General features: G+C 37.5%; 1 protein-coding gene across 1 annotated transcript in view; it reads left to right on the top strand.

Moving 5' to 3' along the window:
• SCLT1 (sodium channel and clathrin linker 1) overlaps window positions 1-23,271 on the top strand; it is a 97,502-nt gene that overhangs the window by 14,736 nt on the left and 59,495 nt on the right. The window contains exons 5-9 of the mRNA XM_023754318.1: window positions 1,736-1,791; window positions 3,669-3,804; window positions 6,807-6,923; window positions 9,673-9,726; window positions 17,077-17,147. Of these exons, the coding sequence (XP_023610086.1) occupies window positions 1,736-1,791; window positions 3,669-3,804; window positions 6,807-6,923; window positions 9,673-9,726; window positions 17,077-17,147 (434 nt within the window). The remainder of the gene's footprint in view (window positions 1-1,735; window positions 1,792-3,668; window positions 3,805-6,806; window positions 6,924-9,672; window positions 9,727-17,076; window positions 17,148-23,271) is intronic.

The raw sequence follows: 23,271 nt of genomic DNA, 5'->3' as shown, positions 1-23,271 counted from the left end.
GTCAAAAAATAGTATATCTTGAAAGCAAGAGAAGTATCACTATAGTTTTCTATATGAAAGATTTTCTTCCTCACCCTAGCCAGTTTGGCTCAGTGGATAGAGCGTCAGCCTGCGGACTGAAGTGTCCTGGGTTCGATTCCTGGTCAGGGGCACATGCCTGGGTTTTGGGCTCGATCCCCAGTGGGGGGGAATGCAGGAGGTAGCCAATCAATGATCCTCTCTCATCATTGATGTTTCTATCTCTCCCTTCCTCTTTGAGATCAATAAAATCACATTTAAAAAAAAAGATTTTATTCCAGAAAATGTAAATAATAGGGGGAAATTTGATGATGTGAGATTTAGTTTCCTTCCAACCTCTAAGTAATATGAAATATTTTACACAAAAAAATATTTAGTGTGACTGTAATGATCCACCTTTAATCCTAGCTAATGCATACAGCTTCCACCTAAGAATTATTTGAGTAATAAATAGTTTTCAAGATATTCTGACATTGTTGCAACTTTTAAAGATCAGTTTTTTAAAAATTACAAAGTGGGAATAATTGCTACACTAACATCTAGACCTCCTAGTTAGTGTGGCATTCAAGACCTGCCACCTGTCTTTTTAATTTATCTCTCACTGCCATTGTTCCATGTATGGTCAGTTCTCAATTATCTGGTAGTAAATTCCTTACTTTTGGCTTAATTGTGATTCAGGCACAGCAGGGAGCTGGGAAAGGTTCACTGTTTGAGCCAGCTTTGTAGGTAGAATTAGCTGGTACTGATGTTCTGGGCCAAGCTGCCTTCAGCTTCTTTGGCAGGAAGTGGAGAGAAAGGCTGGGAGCATCGCCTTTCCCACCTTCCCTTGCCAGGTTCCTCCAGGCTTGCCTCCTCTCCTTTAGGCTCAGTACCCAGTCAAGACAGTTGGGCAGATCAGGAGTTGGTTGCAGTTTTGTTTTAATTGTGATTTTACCTGGCCTTCTTCCTGTTCTTCACTTTCCATTCACTCCGATTGGGTTATACATTCTTTTGCTTCTTTGCTATTCCTTACATTTCTCCCTACTTGAAATGCCCTTTCTTTCCTATTAAAATTCTGTTATCCTTTTATCCCCTCAGGGAAAATTAATCCTACCTTTATCTCATTCCCTTTACAGAATATGTTTTATTCTTCTTTGTATTTTAGTCATTTTTTACCCTCTTCCCTACTGAAATATATGTTAGTGACTACATTGGTTTATATAGCAGCCTTGTGTAGTGCAGAGTTTAGACAGTTAATAAAAGTAGTGAATCAGAGCCTGAATGAAATAATGCTAAAGAAGATCTTCACATATTTTCTTTTTCACCATTAACATTTGACTTTTGAAATACAGGCACTTACATGGGCTTCACCTAAACTAAGATGAATTAATTAAAATATGCATTCACGGTATAGGGAGCATCTGATATTTGTTATAGTGACATAATGAAGAGTATCTTTTATCTGTTTTTCTATAAACATCTACAAATCCTAGGAATTACATTTATAAATTTTCTCAATGTATTTATAAAATATTTATATTTTATTCAAAGTGAATGTTTACTCAAGTTCTGTGTATCATTAAAATATTCATATTTAAGATTGCTTGTTAGAAGTAAAGAATAATTATTTCTTATCTGGAGACTAGTGTGATAGAATATGATTGCTTGCATATGAATGGAGACTTCATAGAGATCTAATTGGGAAATGTATGACTACAATGATATTTTATTCTTTCAGAAACAAGTGGGTGAGATGAAACTACAACTTGAAAGTGTCATCAAGGAAAATGAAAGGTATATCAATTAACTATTGTTTATTTTATTATTGTCTTAGATAAATTTTGTTGTTATTTAATATTTTATTTATATGGTATACTGTTTATGAATGTGGTCTCTTGGGCCTGATTTCTTATTTGATTCCTGGCTCTATTACTAGCTATGTGACCTTGGACAAGTTACTTAACCTCTTTGTACTGTAGTTTTCTTTTGTCTATAAAGTACATGAAATATGGCACATAATGAGCACCATATAAATGTTAGCAATTATTAATAGTATAGTGTATAGTATGTATGTTATAAAATATACTGATAAAACGAAAACCTGTCAAGCACTCATCCAACTTACTAGGTGTACCAGTTAATAATGCAGATTTTTTCAATAGATGGAGTTACACATATGTTGATATATATGTGATTTGATATGTATGCTCTTTTGTTGTATTGACAGCAAGCTTCAAAACTTCCTATGTCAAATTTGCTGAAGATGTTAACATCATAGATATTTTTACGCTTATGTTCCCAAATTGATGCATCTATCCATGTGTTCCTTCTCTATCCCATCCTTCTTCCTCTCTGCAAGAGGTTAACACTATCTTGAATTTTGTATTTGTCATTTTATTTTGAAAGTTTTTTTATAGGTATATGTATTTGTAACAATATGTTAGTTTTTAGTTTTATTATTTATATAATTATTGTAAATATTTTATGCTTATAATTATATGAATTGATTTGAAGTTTTTCTGATATTATGAAACTTTTTTCCTCCTAAGTTTGTATCATTTTAAAATAAAACACTTAATCAGTCTATTAATTTGTACCTTCCTGTGCTTTCTTTTAGTTGTTTTAAAGTATGAACTATCTATAATTTAGATTAATATTTTTAATTGAATTTATTGATGTGACATTGGTTAATAGAATTATATAGGTTTCAGGTATACAGTTCTATAGTACATCATCTGTATATTGTATTGTATGCTTACCACTCCAAGTCAAGTCTCCTTCCATCACCATTTATCCCCCCTTTACCTTCTTCTATCTCTCCCCATCCCTCTTCCTTCTAGCAATCACCATACTGTTCTCTGTGCCCTGAGTTTTTCTTTTTTTCTTTGCTTAATCCCTTCACCCTTCTCACACAGCATCCCCAACCTCTCCCCTCTGACAACTTTATCCATGAGTCTGTCTCCACTTTGTTAGTTTATTTTGTTCATTAGATTCCACATATAAGTGAAATCATATGGTACTTGTTTTTCTCTGATTGGCTTATTTCATTTAGCAAAATACTCTCTAGGTCGTTTGACTGTAATTCTAAAAACCCTAAATTCTACTTCAAATTAAGTTGAATTTAAGGTTTTCAGAATTATGATCAAGCTTATGTAAGAAGGTGCTGAAAAATAAAGCCTCAATAATCTTGATTTCATAACTAGCAACAATTTTATTCTCTGTTTATTAACTGAGACGAGTAAGAGGTCATATAAACTTGGTGAAACACAATGAAGAAAACAACAAATAATTCTATAAGATTTCATATCCCATTTCCATTTTATTGACTGTATGAAAACACAATCACATTTTAAATATTTTTCTGAATGTCTTGTTTTATCAATTAATAAGGTATAATATCTGAATTTTACCTTTTTGAAAGTTTAAAACACAAACTGATTACACTTGAATTCATATGACCAATTTAATGCTTTTGAAATTGTAAGATATCTTCATTCTTATAGCACAGTATTTAATGGCAATTAAACACTTCTAATTTTTTTGGTCTGCTTAAAAATGATTTTTTATGTAAAGAATGATTTTTGAACCCAAATGTTTGTTTAATTAACCTTAAATATTAATTACTGTTACTAAAATTAATTTAGATTATTACTATGTTAACTGTTCTAAAGGTTGCACAGTGAATTAAAAGATGCTGTTGTAAAACAGTTGGAGGCCCTTCCCTTTGGCACAGAGATGGGAAGTGATATATACATAGATGATGAAACAGTCAGGAATCTTCAAGAACAGTTACAACTAGCCAATAAAGTAAGTGACATTTACATATTTTTAAATTATATCCTGAATAAACAGAGAGTTTGTAAAATCTGTGTTAATTGCCTGGGTTGGTGTGGCTTAGGGGTTGAGAGTCGTCCTATGAACCAAGGAGGTCTCAGTTTAATGCACGGTCGAAACATATGCCCAAGTTGTGGGCTCAATTCCCGTGGCATCAAGCATGTGGGAGGTGGCTGATCAATGATTCTCTCTCATTAATGGTGTTTCTACCTCTCTCTCCCTCTCCCTTCCTCTCTGAAATCAATAAAAATATATTTTTAAAAATCTGTGTTAATCATTATTTATGAACTAGAGGCCCAGTGCACGAAATTCATGTATGGAGGGTGGTGTCCCTCAGCCTGGGCCTGCACCCTCTCCAATCTGGGACCCCTCGGGGGATGTCTGACTGCTGGTTTAGGCCTGATCCCTAACCCTGACCCTAACTGCTTGCTCCCTGCTGGTCTGATTGCCCCTATCCGCCTCTGCCTCAGCCCCCGCCACCGTGGCTTTATTCAGAAGGAAGTCGGATGTCCAGATGTCCGGTTGACCTAGTGTAATTAGCATATTACCCTTTTATTAGTATAAACTAGAGGCCCGATGCATGAAATTTGTGCAAGGGGCTCGGCCCTTACAACCCGGCTTTGTCCGGAAGGTCGTCTGGATGGTCATTCAGCTGTTTGGCCATCAGTTCTAATTAGCATATTTAGCTTTTATTCTTATAAATATTTTAATTGAATCATAAAGCTTTTAACATGAATTTATCTTATAAAAATATTTAATGTCAAGGAAATTTTTAAAGAGAAAAATCATTAGTTATCTATTTCTGTAAATTTATGTTTTTTATTTTTCTTCTGATACTGTTGTCTTCCATTTTCAAAGATTATAGAATTATATTTTTCTAAAGTGATACTTCTACAATTATATTTTTTCTTGTTTTATCCTCCCTCATAGTAATTGAACTATTTATGAAGCCATGTTCTATATATCCTATTTTCAATACTAATTTTTTGTGGTTATACCTAAGGGAATTTTATTCTAACTTACAATTTTATATCCAAGGTATCTCATCTCTTGTATGGATTTGAATCCCTATTCTACTTTCTAGCTGTGTGCCTCAGTTTCTTCATTTATATAAGGGGACTAGAAATTCTGTATTACAATTTTGATTTTATGGTTATATATGAAGAGTCATATTTTTATTACTTGGAAATTTGGTTTTGGAATTGACTTATGAAAGTGATATTTTAGATCAATCAGCTAGCTATATTTACCTTGATAAGGAGCATGTATCTAATATTGAGTTTTAAAAGTATTAGAAGGGGAAAAAATAGGGAGTCATGTTCTTTACTTTGTTCTAGACTAGTGTTATCAGGAAGGACTTATAAATGTTTATGTAGACTAAATATATAGTAGTTTGTAGTTTCAAACTACTATGTTGTAGTTTCAAGAAACAAAATCAAGCAAACAAAATTACAGGTCTCTAAAAAGCATCTCTCTTATAGTAGTTTTGTTGCTATAATGTCCAGTGCTAGATTTTATAAACTTGAAAATTACTTATTCTTTTTTAACATATTTTTTTTACTTTCTTTTTAAAACCATACTCTCATTCCGTACCCTTTTCTCCTCCTGTCTTCCCTCTCTTTGCCTTTCCATCTGCATCTGGCTTGGTCTCCTGTCATATCTCTGAAGATGGTCCCACTTTTTTGCTACATTTGGATCAGTTATTTAGTAGAAGATTTGGTGAGGTCCAAGTTTGAGCACTCAAAAGGAGGAAAGCAGATTGGCTACAAATTTCCCCACAAGGTTTTTTCCAGACTCTGCCATCAACTTGCTGAGGGACCCTATGTCAGTGGCTGGGGAGAGCATTAAGAAAATAATGCTCTCTACATGCTCCTTTAGTGTTTCTCAGTGAGTTTGGTTTCATGACTCCTCATCAGAATGCCTAAGAATTATTGAAGACCCCAAAAATATTTTTGTGTTTGTAGGTTGTGTAGCTTTCAGTATTTATTGTATTTCAAATTTAAACATGTTTTTGAAAACGAATGGAAGCATGGGACCACATTCCAGTAACCATCAGTGATGACAGCATCACACAGCACATCGTATAAACTTCAGGAAACTCCACTCTACACTCATCAGAAGATGAGTCAAAAAGGAAAATAGTATGTATATATTATTATGAACATAATTTTGACTTCAAGGATCCCTGAAGCACACTTTGAGAATGGCTATATTGAAAGAATAATGACTTGAGAAGCTTCTCGTTGTAAAATGCCAGGTGAAAATAGTATAATACAAACATTAAACTGTATCATTTTCAATTTTGTTAAAACAAAAACAGAATTCTCCCCCAAAATCACATTTATAAATATCAATACATCTAACGTTTATAAAAATCATTATATCTAGATGTTAGCAATATTTACTATCAGCTGATAAAATTATAGGCAATTCTTATTTTCTTTTTCTGTATTTTCCCAATTTTCTACATTTATTACATTTATTACTTTTACAATTATATAAAAAAAGTTGTATTTTGCCAGGGGCAATTTTCTTTGTCAGTAATTTCTAAGGCTTACACTGTGTTGAAGAACAAGGAGAGTGGTTTCATCCCTATCTCTGATTTAAGAGTTTTAATTTTGCCTATGAAATCTAAATAAAAAGAAAATTTCAAAGAAATTTTCACCTTTTGTTCTCTAAATTATTAATACATCTTCATATCACCAAAAATATTAAATTATACCCTCTTTACAGAAGTTCTATTTCATTTTTTTCTTTATTTTTACTTTTTCCCATCATCATCTATCCTCCTATACCCTCTGCCACCTCCACCCATCTCTCTTCCCCTCCACAAACACTACACTGTTGTCCATGTTCTTTTAATTTTGTGACTTTTATACGAAAATTCATTCTGCAAAAGAATATGGTTAATTTGTACTATGCAGTAAGTAGCCAGTTAATAATTTAATGAGTTCTCAAATATTTTTGTTTTATAGGAAAAAAATTATGTTTTGGAACTCTGGCAGAATGCTTCTCAGGAGTTGGACAAAGTGAAGAAAATTTACCAGGAGAATAAGGCCCAAATTCAAGTAATTGAAGGAAGAAAACAAAAGGTAAAATTTGCTATCATGGTTTTCTTGTATAGCAATAAGGAATCACATTCTGGAGAAACTCAGTTTTGGAGAGGAATACCTAAGTTTCTAGTGTGTCCTTTATGTAACAGTAAATAAATCTTGGATAGTTAAAAATCTTTTGAGCTAATAATTAAAGCAGTTCCTACTGTACATTGGATTTTAAAATGTGATCAGCAGTGAAAGCCATATTTAGTATTAAGAAGCAGCTATTAGATTATCTATAATAATAAAAGCATAATATGCTAATTAGACCGGACAGTCAAACAACCTTCCGGATGTCCTTCCCGATGATCATGCTATGACACCCACTGGCGCCAGGCCAGCCAAGGCGGGTGTGATGTGATTGGTTGGGGGCCTAGCCATTGCCCCATGATCGCCCTGTAGAGGGAGGCTCAGGCCACCAGCCAGAGGGGCGATGGATCAATCGGGAGGCTCCACGATCACCCCAAAGAGGGAGGCTCAGGCCACCGACCAGCGGGCTGCAGCAGGTGGGTGGGACCTCCCTCTGTGGGGCACAATCAATTGCCCCAAAGAGGGAGACTCGGGCTACCCTATGGCAGCACTGCGGCGGGTGGGCAGGGCCTACCTCTTTGGGACGATCCATCGAAGAGCCCTGGCCGGGTGTGTGGGGCCTATCTATTTGGGGTGATTGATCGCAGGGTTCCCAGACTGTGAGAGGGCACAGGCCAGGCTGAGGGACACCTCCCCCCCCCCACCCCAAGTGCACAAATTTCGGGCACCGGGCCTCTAGTTATGTATAAATAGACCTCTAAAGCTTTTACAGTCTTCATTTCCACCTGGCTTAAGAGAGACAAAAACTATTCATTGGATCGTGATAAATGAAGAAACCTGCTCAACTATAGGGACGACACTTTATATAAAATGAAAATTGACACCTTTTATATATATACTAGAGGCCCGGTGCACAAAAATTTGTGCACTCAATGGGGGATGGAGGGTCCCTCAGTCCGGCCTGTGCTCTCTCGCAGTCTGGGACCCCTCAGGGGATGACCACCTGCTGGCTTAGGCCCACTCCCCGGGGGATTGGGCCTAAGATGGCAATCAGACATCCCTCTGGCAGCCCGGCAGCCCTCGGGGGATGTCCACTTGCCAGCGCAGGCCTAAACTGCAGTCGGACATCCTTAGCGCTGCTGAGGAGGCAGGAGAGGCTCCCACCACCACTGCTGTACTGGCAGCCATCAGCCTGGCTTGTGGCTGAGCAGAGCTCCTCCCATGTGAGAGCGCCCTGACCACCAGAGGGCAGCTCCTGCATTGAGCGTCTGCCCCCTGGTGGTCAGTGTATGTCATAGTGACCAGTCATTCCCAGTCCTTCTGCTGTTAGGGTCAGTTTGCATATTAACCTTTTACTATATAGGATAGAGGCTGGTGCATGGGTGGGGGCCGGCTGGTTTGTCCTGAAGGGTGTCCCGGATTAGGGTGGGGGTCCCGCTTGGGTGCCTGGCCAGCCTGGATGAGGGGATGATGGCTGTTTGCAGATGGTCACAGCCCCTTCAGGGTGGGGGTCCCCACTGGGGTGCCTGGCCAGCCTGGATGAGGGGATGATGGCTGTTTGCAGCTGGTTACACCCTCTTCAGGGTGGGGGTCCCCACTGGGGTGCCTGGCCATTCTGGGTGAGGGGCTGAGGGCCGTTTTCAGGCTGGCGGGTGACTGAAACTCCCAACCTCTCCTTTTTTTCTTTCTCTTTTTTTATTCTGGGATTTATTTACCTTCTATGGCTGTCACTGGAGCTGAGAGCCGGCTTTAGCTCTGAGGCTCGGCTCCAGCTGTGAGACCTCGGTTTGTTTGGCTTCTATAATTGAAACACTGTTGCAACTCCAGCTCTGAGGCCCGGCTGGCTGAAAGCAGGTTTCTGGGGTTTGTTTAGCTTCTATAATTGCAACATTGTTTCTTAGACTGCAGCTCAGAGGCCGGCAGCGGCAGGCGGGGAACCTTGGAGCAAGCAAGCCTCCTGTTCGCTTCAGCTGCCTGGCTGCCGGCCGCCATCTTGGTTGGCAGTTAATTTGCATATCGCCCTGATTAGCCAATGGGAAGCGTATCGGAGGTACAGTTAATTACCATGTTTGTCTATTATTAGATAGGATATATTTATTGATTGCAGTGAGAGGAAGGGAGAGGGAGAGAGAGATAGAAACATCAATGATGAGAGAGAATCATGGATCTGCCACCTCCTGCACGCCCCCCACTGGGGATTGAGCCCACCATGCAGTCATGTGCTCTGACCAGGAATTGAACTGTGATCTCCTGGTTCACAGGTCAACACTCAATCACTGAGCCACACTTACCAGGTAAAAATTGACACCTTTAAATGTGAACTTTTACTAAAATAGATGTCAAGTTTGTCTAACATAAATTAATCAGTTTTGCACTGTAGGTTTCGTATAGGTTTGAATGTGGCTTTCCAATATTGGACAGGACCTCTCTAGCATGTCTATTAACTAATGAATTGATTTCTAGATTATGCTTTCACAAAAAACAAAATCAAACAGAAATAGCTACATTGCTTTCCATATTGCCACCTTATTTAATTTCAGTAATCATTTATTTAAAAGTTTGTCATTTCTTCCACTATTAATTCACACAATAATAGAAGAAATGCCACTGATTTCATCTAGACTGGACATAATGATTTTAAACTTGATTTTAGTTTAATTTTAAATAAGCATTGCAAACCAAATTCTCTTTATGTACCCCACCTTTTTTACTGTAGAATTCTCATCAACTGAACAAGCAATTTTATGTTAATTCTGAGGGCATAGAAATGGTAAGTGGAAATACCATTTAGTGTACTTATTTATATAAACTTTAAATTGTCACTATGAATATTTATTTACGCTAATGTAAGTCAACAACAAGAAACTTGTTACATGAAATTAAAATAGGTAAGCAGTACTCTTTTCTCTTCACCTGTCTTTTTCACATTTAATAACATGACAGAATTCACAGTACTTTCTGGAGATCAAAAGCTAACATCTATCCGAAATATATTTTAATTTGAAAATACTCATAAGTTTCTTGGTAGGCTCTCCTGAGAGTAACCTAGACTGGGACCTCCTCAAGAAAGGGACTCATGCACTGGTAGGTGTGTAATAGGAGGAAGAGAACTGTTAAATCAGTGAATAGCCTCATTTCTTAAATAACAGGACACTAAGAACAATTTGTTAGTTGACTGACCACTAGAACTAACTGGTACACCTACATTTCCTTGTGATTTTTTTTCCCTAAATAAATATAATCACCCCTCCCACTTCTTCTCTTTACCATTTTTTCCTCTCACTTTCCTTTTCTTTCCTTCCTTTTTTTTCAGATTTTTTTTTCTCTTTTTCCTTCCATTTTCTTTTCCTTCTTGGAATTTTATTATACCTCATTGTTGAGTAATAGGATTATGACATCTCAGGTAATTATTCTCCTTCCTTTCTTTGTTTTACTTAGTTACTCTGCTATTCTGCTATTTTTGTTAGTACCTAATGAAAATGTCTTTGTTTAAGTGCAGAATTGTGCCCTCAAAAGTAAGTTATCTAACTTTATCCTGTATTTTTAAATTTTCTCTTAACCCTGTAAAAACATTAAATCAGTTTCCCCAGTTTTACTTATGTTAACATTTAGAATTTCCAGCCACTTATAATTTTTATAATACACTTCTTAGGGTTTTAAAATAGTATTAAAATCCAGAACAAAATGATTGATTTCCATAATTAAGAAATCCTATTTCTATATGAAATTAATAGTTTAACATCACAATTATTCCTTCTTTCTTTCAGTATATCCCCTAGAATTGTGCAGTTACGTAATTCTTTGGTATATTATACAATAGAGCCCCTATTTTATTATAAACAACCCAAAGTCATTGTGATGAAACTCATGAGAAAAGAATATTTGAGTAATCACGGGAACACATTAAAAATTTCTAAGGCACAGAATTTATAGTTTCAGTTTAAATTTATAATTTAAACTGTAGATACAAGAAAAATATTAAAGGAGCAAACAGGATGGATAAAAGAGAGTTGTATTATAAAGAACAAATAAAAGACTATACTGTGGTTAAAATATGGCAAATGGTTAAAATAAATTTTAAAGTATAACAGTGTTTCTTAATGTTTATACATATGATCAAACAAGACTAATGAGTGTTAATGGAGGTAGCTGAGTGATTGTAATGCTCTTGTACATCTCAAAGTGCATTCAGAGCATAGGCCCAGGGCAAGTTTAGGTCAAAAATCAATATAAAGAAAAAGTCTCCTTTAAAAATTAAGAAATTTCTACTTAAAACTTTTCTGATTACATCAATAAACTGATTAAAAGAATAGGTTTCTATAGTTGTACAAAGGCTTTCATGGCCAGTGCACATTAGTAATATGCAAAAGGTAAAATGCCCTGATTTGAATGGTACATGAAAGTACAAGTTTATATTTTTTATGACTGTAGTTACAGTAAGAGTTCATATTTCCTACAGATTCTCTGTACTGAAATCATAGTCTTTTTTGAGATTTTTCTTAGCTCAACAAAATTACTCAAAAATATTTGTTAATTACCTACTAAGTTCCTTGCACTGTTATAGATGTTGTAGTTGCAAGAGAAAGTGCATCTATCTGCAGAGCCCCAGTCTAGTAAAACAGGAAAGACACCTGACCGGTACGGTTCAGTGTTTGAGCATCGACCCATGCACCAGGAGGTCACAGGTTCTATTCCCAGTCAGGGCACATGCCCAGGTTGTGGGCTTGATCCCCAGTACAGGGCATGCGGGAGGCAGGCAATCCATGTTTCTCTTTCATCAATGTTTCTGTCTATCTATCCCTTTCCCCTCCTCTCTCTCTAAAATCAAGAAAAACATTTATATAACAAACAGGACAGAAGAAATAATCAGTGAATAAAGTGCTGAAGTAGATGATAACTGAGAGGGATGCTTCCTGGGACCTTTATGAATCTCCACATTCTATGAATCTTCCACATTTGTATCTGCTCACAAATGCTGAACTAGGCCAAATTCAGGTGCAATTGTTGAGCTTCTGCTAGGATTGCTACTAAGTTAAGTGTGTTAGTTACCAACACTAGCTTCTTATAATTCACAATTCTAATTTATATTTCTACTAATTATTCTACATCATTTATCTTTAAGATACTCTCAAATAATAAAAAAAAACGCATTATTTATGCTAGTGCCAAGATAGTATCTATATATATAAAGAGACAGGTCCCATCACATCCGAAACAACCAAATGGACGACCAAACAGCCTGCATGGGGCAACATGGCTGGCAGGGGAGTTAGTGAGGGACAACCAAATGACTGAGCAGCAGGCTGCATGGGGTGACCAGGCCGGCAGGGGGGTTAGTGAGGGGTGACCAGGCATGCAGGGGGGGCAGTTGGGGGCAACCAGGCCAGCAGGGAGGCAGGGGTGACCAAGTTGGCAGCAGGGTTAATGAGGGACGACCAAACGACTGAACAGCAGGCTGTGTGGGGCAACCAGGCCAGAAGGGGGGGTAGTCGGGGGGCGACCAAACGACCGAACAGCAGGCTGCGTGAGGTGACCAGACCGGTGGGTGGGGCAGTGAGGGGCGACCAGGCTGGCAGAGGGCGCAGTTGGCGGCAACCAGGCCAGCAGGCGGGGCAATGAGGGGCGACCAGGCTGGCAAGGGGACAACTGGGGGCGAGCAGGCCGGCAGGGAGGCCAGTGAAGGGCAACCAGGCCAGCGAGGGGGGGGGCAGTTGGGGGCAACCAGGCTGGCAGGGGGGGCAGTTAGGGGTGACCATTGTTACACCCAGGTTTTGTTGCTATTTTTTGTTGTTATTTTTTGGCTGTGGTATAATTTGCCTACTTATTTCTAGTTCTTTCTCTGTATGTGATACTTGGTCTCTTAAATTGTGGTCTGTTAATTGAATACTAAATTCTGGTCTGCAGTAGTCTATTTCCCAACATAAAGATAAAGATGTAGTCCAGAGGCTTTCTTTTAGGTCTCATAAAGACATTCATTCATTCATTCCTCAAAGGTATAAGTACTTAGAATGTGTTAAATCAGGTGCATATCCTAAGTGACACTGCAAGTTCTTGGAGAAGCTAATCCTCAAAAAATAGCCATATTGTAGCCAGAAATACATAAACTTTAAATATAGTATTTAAATATAATGCAATACATATTGTAAAAGTACATAGAAAGTACATTTTATCAAAATGCAAAAAGGAAACAGTTAATTCTGCCTTACATTTGGGTGGATGACATGGAATGTGGAGGGATGAATGCTGGCAGAAGGAGGACATCCCAGGCAGAGGGAAATACAATGGTGTGTTAACAATACAAAGTCAATACTATTGTATTGGGTAGAGAAGCACAATGAAAATTGCCTCTGAAACTTTTGCTGGAGAAATGTATGTATGATCCGTTGGGATGGAAGAGACTGAAATCAGGACTGTCAGTTAGGAGGTAACTGTCATCCATATGGCTTTGCATCTAAGGCATATAGAGAAAGATAAGGAATTTGTACCATCATGGTAAAAGCAGCACTTACAGAAGGAAATTAGTTCCCTTAGAAAAATTTTTCTACACATGGCAAAGTGCTTCATATCTTACTTTAGTTTCCTTCACAAGTAGACCCTGAGGAAAGGATTTCAAAGCATGTAGTTTATTTAGAGACTAGAGGCCCGATGCCCGAAATTCCTGCAAGCGGCATGGCCCCTGCCTCTGCCCATTGCAGCGGTCACCTCAGCCTTCGATTGGAAGGTCATCCAGAAGGACATCTGGTCTAATTAGCATATTACACTTTTATTATTATAGATAATACAGGGAGCACCAGTAGGGGAGTGGGGAAGTGAGACTAGGAAGGGAAGAGAGACAGCCAATAAAGGATTTTCAACAGTCAAGTGAATTAACATTGTGGGTAACTGAAACTTAATTCTGCTAATGAACTGTGGAAGCCAGTATAGACTCAGTTATTCTGCCAATTCCCTTCATTCATTGTTATCAGGCTCTTCCAGAGCAGTGGGGACATGAATTCTGCAATACCCACAGCCTTTACACAGTTGGTGAGCAGAGGAGGCTCAGGTGGCCAGAGAAAGACAGAAGGCAGAAATGCACATGCAGGTAGTTGGAGGGAAGCAGGTGACACGGAAGTAGTAAAGGCAAGAAAAGATGGCCAGGGTTCTATTTTACCCTCAAAACAACTAATTATTGTCATTACTTCATTTTATTTTTCTACTTGTATGCCCTAGAGTTAATCTTTAAAGAGGAAGGGTTGTTGCCCTAATCGGTTTGGCTCAGTGGATAGAGCGTCGGCCTGCAGACTCAAGGGTCGCGGGTTCGATTCTGGTCAAGGGCATGTACCTTGGTTGCGGGCACGTACCTTGGTTGCGGGCACATCCCCAGTAGGGGGCGTGCAGGAGGCAGCTGATCGATGTTTCTCTCTTATCGATGTTTCTAATTCTCTATCCCTCTCCCTTCCTCTCTGTAAAAAATCAATAAAATATATTTTTTTAAAAAAGAGGAAGGGTTGTTGTTGTTTTTTTTCCTTAGTGGAGCACTCCTTATTTTTTTTAAAATATATTTTATTGATTTATTACAGAGAGGAAGGGAGAGATAGAGAGCTAGAAACATCGATCAGTTGCCTCCTGCACATCTCCTACTGGGAATGTGCCCACAACCCAGGTACATGCCCTTGACCGGAATCGAACCCGGGACCTTTCAGTCTACAGGCCGACGCTCTATCCACTGAGCCAAACCGGTTTCGGCCTTATTTTTCTCATAACCTTTTAAAAAATATTTTTATTGTTGAGAATATTACAGATTCCCCCCTTTTTTTCTCCCTTTGTCCCCCACCACCCTATTGTCAGTGTTCATGGGCAATGCGTATAATTTCCTTGGTTAATTTCTTCTCGCCCCCACCCCGCCCCCCTTCTCTTTGAGATTCTTCAGTCTGTTCCATGTTTCCATGCCTCTGGTTCTATTTTATTCATAAGTTTATTGTGCTCATTAGATTCCGCATATAAGTGAGATTATGTGATGTTTCTCTGATTGGTATATTTCACTTAGCATAATCATTTCCATGTCCCTCCAGGCTATTTCAAATGATAATAGATCCTTCCTTTTTATATCTGTATAGTATTCCATTGTGTATATGTACCATCGCTTTTTTATCCACTCATCTACTGATGGGCACTTAGGCTGTATCCAGAGCTTAACTAGTATAAATAACATTGCTATGAACATAAATGTGCATATATTCTTCCTTATTGGTGTTTTGGGATTCTTAGGATATATTCCCAGAAGTAAGAATACTTGGTCAAACAGCAGTTCCATTCTTAATTTTTGAGGAAACTCCACACTGTTTTCCATAGTGGCTGCACCAGTCTGCATTCCCACCCATAGTATACTATGCTTCCTTTTTCTCCATATCCTTGCCAGCACTTGTCGTTTGTTGATTTATTGATAGTAGCCATTCTGGCTGGTGTGAGGTGGTACTGCATTGTCGTTTTAATTTGCATATCTCTGATGATTACTGATGTTAAGCATTTTTTCATCTCTCTCTTGGTCATTTGTATGTCCTCTTTAGAGAATTGTCTATTCAGGTCCTCTGCCCATTTTTTAGTTGGATATTTTTCTTCCTTTTGTTGAGTTGTATGAATACTTTATATATTTTGGAAATTAACCCCTTATCGAATGTACCATTGGCAAATATGTTTTCCCATACAGTGGGTTCCCTGTTCATTTTGATGATGGTTTCTTTTGCTGTGCAGAAGCTTTTTAGTTTGATGTAATCCCATTTGTTTATTTTTTTCCCTTTGTTTCTCTTGCCCTAGGAGATGTATTAGTGAAATTGCTGCTCTGTGAGATGTCTGATATTTTGCTGCCTATATTTTATTCTAGGATTTTTATGGTTTCATTACTTACATTTAAGTCTTTTCTCCATTTTGAGTTTATTCTTTCTTTTAAACTCTTTATTGTTGAAAGTATTGCAGATGTTCCCTTTTTTTCCCTTGTTGACCCTCCTCCACTCCACTCCTGCCTCCCCCCAGGCCTTCCCTGCAATATTGTTTGTCCATGGGCTATGCATATATCCATATACATTCTTTCATTAATCTCTTCCTGCCCTCCCTTCCCTCTGATATATGTCAGTCAGTTGCATGTTTCTATGTCTCTGGATTTGTTTTGTTCATCAATTTATTTTGTTCACTAGATTCCACATATAAGTGATATCATGTGATACTTGGTCTTTCTCTGACTGGCTTATTTCACTTAGCATAATACTCTCCAGGTTCCTCCATGCTATCTCAAAGGGTAAGAGTTTCTTCTTTTTTACAGCTGCATATTATTCCATTGTGTAAATATATACCACAGGTTTTTATTAGTTTATTCTGCATATGGTGTAAGTTGGTGGTCTAGTTTCATTTTTTTGCATGTGCCTGTCCAATTTTCCCAGCACCATTTATTGAAGAGACTATCTTTATTCCATTGTATGCTCTTCCCTCCTTTGTCAAATATTAATTAAGCATAAAGGCTTGCTTTGATTTCTGGGTTCTCTGTTCTGTTCCATTGATCTATATGCCTGTTCTTGTGCCAGAACCAAATTGTTTTTATTACAGTAGCTTTGTAGTATAATTGATATCCGATATTGTGATTCCTCCAACTTTGTTCTTCTTTCTTTCTTAAGATTGCTGCTGCTATTTGAGGGTCTTTTTTGGTTCCACATAAATTTTTGGAGTATTTGTTCTAGATCAGTGAAATATGCAATTAGTATTTTAATAGAGATTGCATTGAATCTATAGATTACTTTGGGTAGTATGGACATTTTACTGATGTTAATTCTACCAATTCCTGAACATGGTATATTCTTCCAATTGTTTATATCTTCTCATCTCTTTTTTTCAACATCCTGTAGTTTTCCAAGTATAGCTCTTTTACATCCTTGGTTAAGTTTATTCCTAAGTATCTTAAATTTTTTGTTGCAATAGTAAATGGAATTGTTGATGATATATATTTTTTTAGTTTCTATTTCTGAGAGTTCATTATTGATGTATAAAATTTCCATTGACTTCTGGGTGTTAAAGAAGCAGTTTTAAATGTTCTGACACTGAATATTCTTTTTTTTCCCTGACACTGAATATTCTTATTCTTTTCTTATGGTAGGATAACCAACACTTGCTGAAAACAGTAACTGAACAAAGTGTGGAAATCGAGAAACTCCGAAAACAACTTAGGTATTTTTAAAAATGAATTTTGTTATTTTAGTATTACTAATTGTTTTTCTTCAGAGGAACTGATGATGCCATAATTTTTCCCATGGGTATTTTCCCCCTTTCCATTTACGTTTCTGTCAATAGCTATTTGTGTGATCTATTGGGATGGGAAGAGACTGAAATCAAAACTATTAGTGAACCCTAGCCAGTTTTGCTCAGTGGATAGCACGGCCCTTGGACTAAAGGGTCCTGGGTTCAATTCCAGTCAAGGGCACATACCTTGGTTCTTGGTTGCAGGCTCAATCCCCCGCATTTTGGAGGCAACCAGTAGATGTGACTCTCTCACATCATTGTTTCTCTGTTTGTCCCCATCCCTTCTACTCTCTCTGAACATCAATGGCAAAATATCCTTGGTGAGGATTAATTAAAAAAAAAAAACTATTAGTGAGGAGGCAACTATATATATATATATATATATATATATATATGAAGGAATGTTTCATGATGTTAAAACCAGTGGTTATAGAAGAAAATCAAATTCCTTAGATAAAATTTTTTCACATGTATCTTTCTTTGGATTCCCCCATAAGCAGACCCTGAGAAAAGGGTTCTGAGCATGTAGTTTATTTAGATGTTAGGGGAGTAGAGAAGTGAGACAGGGAAGAGGAAGAGAAGGCGTCAATAAAGGGTTTTTAAACAGGCATTTTAATACTGTGTATGTATATTGTTGTCCAGTGGTTTAATAATCATTGCATAAATAAATTCACAAGAATACCTCCAAGTGACAAAAAAAATTTTGGCACTTTTTGTTCCTCTCACTTGTGATACTTAAAATTAAGAAGTGTAGTCCTCTAAGGTTTTGTTCTATGCTGCAGACATTTACAAATACCTTTAAATTGTAGTGTATATAGAAAAGAGAGAAGAACCTACAACTGAGCTCAGAGTCATAAGGATAAAGAGGAGGAATCAACAAAAGAGGCTGAGCAGAGACCAGTGAGATAGGAGACACGAGGAAGTGTGTCCTGGAGGTTAAGTGAAGGACATATATCAAGGAGGAAAAAATGATTGCTGAGTGAAGTGCAATTAATGCTAGATAAAGCAGGATGAGTTCATTGAATTTAGCAACATAGAAGTTGTATTAGCTTCCCACCTGCCTTAACAAATGATCATTGGTGGCTTAAAACAACAAATTTATTCCTCATAGTTCTGGAGACTAGATGTTTGAAATCAAGGGGTTAGTAGAGCCGTGCTTCCTCGAGGCTTTGGGGGAGAATCTTTCTTTGCCTCTGCAGCTGCTGGTAGCCTGAGGTACTTCTTGGCTCCTGGCAGCATAACTCTCATCTCCTCTCACCTTCATCTTCACTTGACCTTGTTTTCTGTCTCTGTGTACCCTCTCCTCCTTCATAAGCATAAAAGTCTTAGGATTTAGAGCCCACCCTTATCTAGGATGATACATCTTGAGATCCTTACCTTGATTACTTCTACAAAGTCCTTGTTTCCAAATAAAGTTTCAGGTAAACCTGAATTTGGGGGTGAGGGATACAGTCACTATTCAACCCACTGCAGGGGTCATTGTGGTTTTAACAAGAGTACTTCAGAATCTACTCTCTTTTCAGATTCATACAAATCATTAAAAAACATAGAACTCATTCTGGCTGGTAAAAAGTCATAGCAATCAGGAAAACTCATGTTGAAGTAATGTAATACTTCTTTACACCCAGTTATCAATGTCTAAAATATAATGTGGAATGTAATAACAAGTGCAAAAGAAGCTTAAAGAATGGTGCAATTTATATACATTTTAAATGTTTTAAATAATAGTGTGTGTTGATTATGTATATATATTTTAGTTATATATGTCCTATATGTTTAGATATATGTCTATATCAACTTATATAGTAGACAAATAAAATGTCTGTATATGTATTATAAAAGAATAAAATAAAACATTTCCAGGAATGACATACCCTAACTTTTAATTAGTGATTACCTCTGTGGAATAAGACTATTTGTAGAAGTAGGGAATTGGAGGCTGCCTAGGTGTCTGTCACCAAGGATTGGATAGGTAAAGTGCAGTAATTGCATCCTGTGGAATGCTATGCATCATTTAGAAACATGTGCTTACATGTAAAGATGTAGTTATAGCAACATGGATCTATAAAACAGGGTTTGTGTTTTAAAAGTAAAAAGATACTATTTATAGCATAAAAACACATGCAAATAACAATATATAATTTACTATATATATATATATACATATATATATATATGCAGATAGATAGATATCTCCAAAGTATATATCACATTTTAATGTGAACCACAAGATGAAGAGAATGAGAGAAGGACTGAGAATGCACAGGAAAACAAAAATAAACAAATGAGAGCAACAGTTCACAGTTAATAATAACAGATCATGGAAAGAATAGTGTGATTAATTTAACTCTGCACTTAAGGTTCAGAAAAGAGTGGAAAAAGGAAAAGAATATGGTGTATGTAGTATAAAACAGGGTGCGAGATCCTGGAAGAAAGATGAGTAAGAAAATTGGTTCATAAAGACCTGCGATCATATGATGATAATGGAAATAGAAAATAAAAATGCATATAAATAGTTTTGTATAGGGAAAATGAGCAGAACTTGGTGATATTGGGATAAAGGACAGGGGAAGAATCATGGAATTTTATTGCTAAAGGTATTTTAATGATCGTCTTACTTTAACTTTCTATTTTTTAACATTTTTTGTTAAATTTATTAGGGTGACTGGTTAATAGGATCATATAGGTTTCATGTGTACATGTCTATGATACAACATCAGTATATTGCACTGGTTGGCCACCATTCAAAGTCAAACCATCTCCTGTCACCATATATTAGCCCCCTCGACCCCACCACCACCTGCCCACTCCCTTCCCTCTGGTAACTACCACAGTGCTATCTGAATCTATGAGTTTCAGTTTTATATGCTACATATGAGTGAAATCATATGGTTCTTAGCTTTCTCTGGCTGGCTTATTTTACTTAGCTTAATATTCTCAAGGTCTGTCCATGTTGTCGCATATACAAAAGAATAACTTTCTACCTTTTATTAAAATATATTTTTATTGATGTCAGAGAGGGAGAAGGAGCAAGAGATAGAAACATCAATGATGAGAGAAAATCATTGATTGGCTGCCTTCTGCACGCCCCCTACTAGGGATCGAGCCCTCAATCCTGGCATGCGCCCTTGACCCAAATTGAACCTGGGACCCTTCAGTCCGCAGGCGGATGCTCTATCCACTGAACCAAACCAGCTAGGGCTAACTTTCTGCTTTTATAGAAGAAACCAAAATGAACCAAGAGCTCATAAATCATTTGTCGTATTCGTGCTTGCACAAAAATTCATGAAAAAGCCAAATTAGAACTCACATGTTGTAATTGCTAATTTAGTGAGTTTCTATACCTGGTTCTCTAACAGTATTCATCGAAGTAAGGAAGTCAATGAGAGCTGCCTTGTTAAAGAAAGGATGATGAGTGGCTACATTATTTTTTTTTGACATCTCATTTGGCTTTTGGACATTCAGGCCCAAAGATTATCAATAGAGATTGATAAAGCTAGTTGTGGTTTTCTAAAAGGTCTTACATTTCATTGTCCATGAGCAGTTTTGCCATAATATTTACTGGCAGTATTCCATAGTTTAACATTAAGCAGTTCAGAGTTGTATACATAAAACTAATGCTTGCTTTTCCTGACACAGACATGAAGGAACAGAAGGATAAGCAGATGCTTCTTTTAAGGAGGAGGGTATTGCTTTCCAGTTTGACAGATTCAGAATGATGGGCATATTGACGTTACCAGAATGTAGGTTTTGAGATGCCTTATATAACCATGCCAAGAATAACTAGATCGGAAACTCTTTAAACACCAGCATTAAGTTTGTACTGATACTGAAAACATACTGGTTTCATTTGTTTGATGTTATGGTACAAAAAAAAAGTAGAATCCTGTGAATTTATAATTAAAGCTTTTCATCATTTTCCTTTTCCGAGAGTTTCTGGTGATGCCCTGTCATAGCAGATGAAACTCTTCAGCCTATTTTCCAAGAACCTACTTCACCTGGTTTCCCCAACCCTCCAGTTATGTACAAACTGCTCACACTAGCTATCTTACTATTACTCATGGAACAAGTTTTGGTTCTTTCCCCTTTGCCTTTGATCATTGTTCTGTTTGTCAAAAATGTTATAACTTTCTAAGCCTGGTTAAAACTTGTCATCTCCAGGAAGACTTCTCTCATTCACTCCACCAGATTTTTACTCTTAGATTTTTACTCTTCCTGGGGCTCTTCTCAGCATTAATTAATTTAAACAAATGTGTTATTTCTCTTTAGGTGCTTTTTTATTTTTTTACAGAGAGGAAGGGCGAGGGATAGAGAGTTAGAATCATCGATGAGAGAGAAACATCGATTTAGCTGCCTCCTGCACACTCCCCACTGGGGATGTGCCCGCAACCAAGGTATGTGCCCTTGACCGGAATCAAACCTGGGACCCTTTAGTCCGCAGGCCGACGCTGTATCCACTGAGCCAAACTGGTTAGGGCTCTTTAGGTGCTTTTTAAAAAAATATTTGTTTCTAATGTATGTCCCACTGAGTTATGGACATGGTTGTTATTAAAGTCATTCCTGCTCAGATTTTATATCATCCTGCTCAGATTTTATATCTTCCTTGTAAAGTCTTTGAAGGAAAGGATTGTCATCTGTTGATATTTTTCAGGAATAACCAATATTATCTTGGTAAAACGATGTGCTATACAGACTGACTAAAGTATTTGCATAGGGGTCTGTGTTATCCTGTGTCACCATTAGAATGTTTATTGAAAAATATTTTAGCCACTAAGGAATGATCTTATTAGCACACATAGATAGTATCTATAATAATAAAAGTGTAATTTGCTAATTAGACCAGACAGCCGAACGACCTTCCCTGGATGTCCTCCTGGACGAAGCCAGGGCTGTGAGGGCCGAGGCAAGCCGCCGTGGCTGAGAGGGCTGAACCCCTTGCACGAATTTCATGCATCAGGCCTCTAGTCTTCATATAAAGAATCTCTAACTTGCCAATTTATTTTATATTTATTGAGAACTTAAACATACACAAGTGTGCTCTGGGGTAGAAACGATCTTTAATAAGTTTATGTGTGATATGATAGCCTCAAATTATTAATTTGACCCATTAATCTCATGCACACTTTTGTGGCTTCAATGATCTCTATAAAGATGAGACCCCCATTCAATTTTTCTAGCTCAAGTTTTTCTTGGTTGTCTCCACCCAGATGATTCAGAGGCACTTGAAACTCAGCAGGCTCTCAACTGAACTTATTATCTATCATGTGTCCTGAATCTTTATGTTTGTGACTGCCACCATCCAGTTCCTGCTTCAGAAAACTAGGAGGTATCCTAAATTCTTTTCTGTCTCAACTCTGCCTTCCAAATGTCTCTCAGATCCTTCACTTCTACGTCACTGTGTTGTTATTGCCTTTGCTCAGTCTGTCATCTCATCTGAGTAACCTCCAAATTGGCTTATTTCTTCCCTATCTTCCTTTTTCATGCTGTCATCAAAATGATCTTTCTAAAATAAAATCTGATTCATGTCACTGTCCTTCAAGGGCTACTAAATGCCATTGGATATAATCCAAGTTACTCGGCACAACGTAAAGTCCTCTATGACTTGACCCCTGGCTACTTTAGATCTTGTCACTCGTCACCTCAATTTTCTAAACTACTTTTAGTTTTCCAGACAAGCCATGCTATTTCCTAACTCCCTAATTTTGTTCACATTGTTCAGGCTGCCTGAAATGCTCTTCTCTGATAAATATCCTCTCAACATTCAACTGTCACATGTTCTAGAAATGTTTTTCTGAATCTTAATGGTTTCTTCCTCCCCAGGTAGAACCAGGTGTGCCATCCTTTGTGCCTCAGCTGGAGCTGCAGTTGCTTCTCTCCTAGCATTTCTAACACTCTAGTGTACTTTAATTCTTTATAAGTTAATCTCTCCGTACTAGTTTTTAAGATCCTTAAAGATATGGCTCATAGTTTAGTCATTTTTATCTTGCCATCATCTAGCCCAGTGCTAGACACGGGGCAAGTGCTCAAAAAATATTGTTGAGTGATTCAGTTA

The sequence above is a fragment of the Myotis lucifugus genome, unplaced genomic scaffold (genome assembly GCF_000147115.1).
Source record: "Myotis lucifugus unplaced genomic scaffold, Myoluc2.0 scaffold_1, whole genome shotgun sequence".
NCBI classification, from domain to species: domain Eukaryota; kingdom Metazoa; phylum Chordata; class Mammalia; order Chiroptera; family Vespertilionidae; genus Myotis; species Myotis lucifugus.
This window is presented reverse-complemented; position numbering and strand designations above follow the sequence as displayed.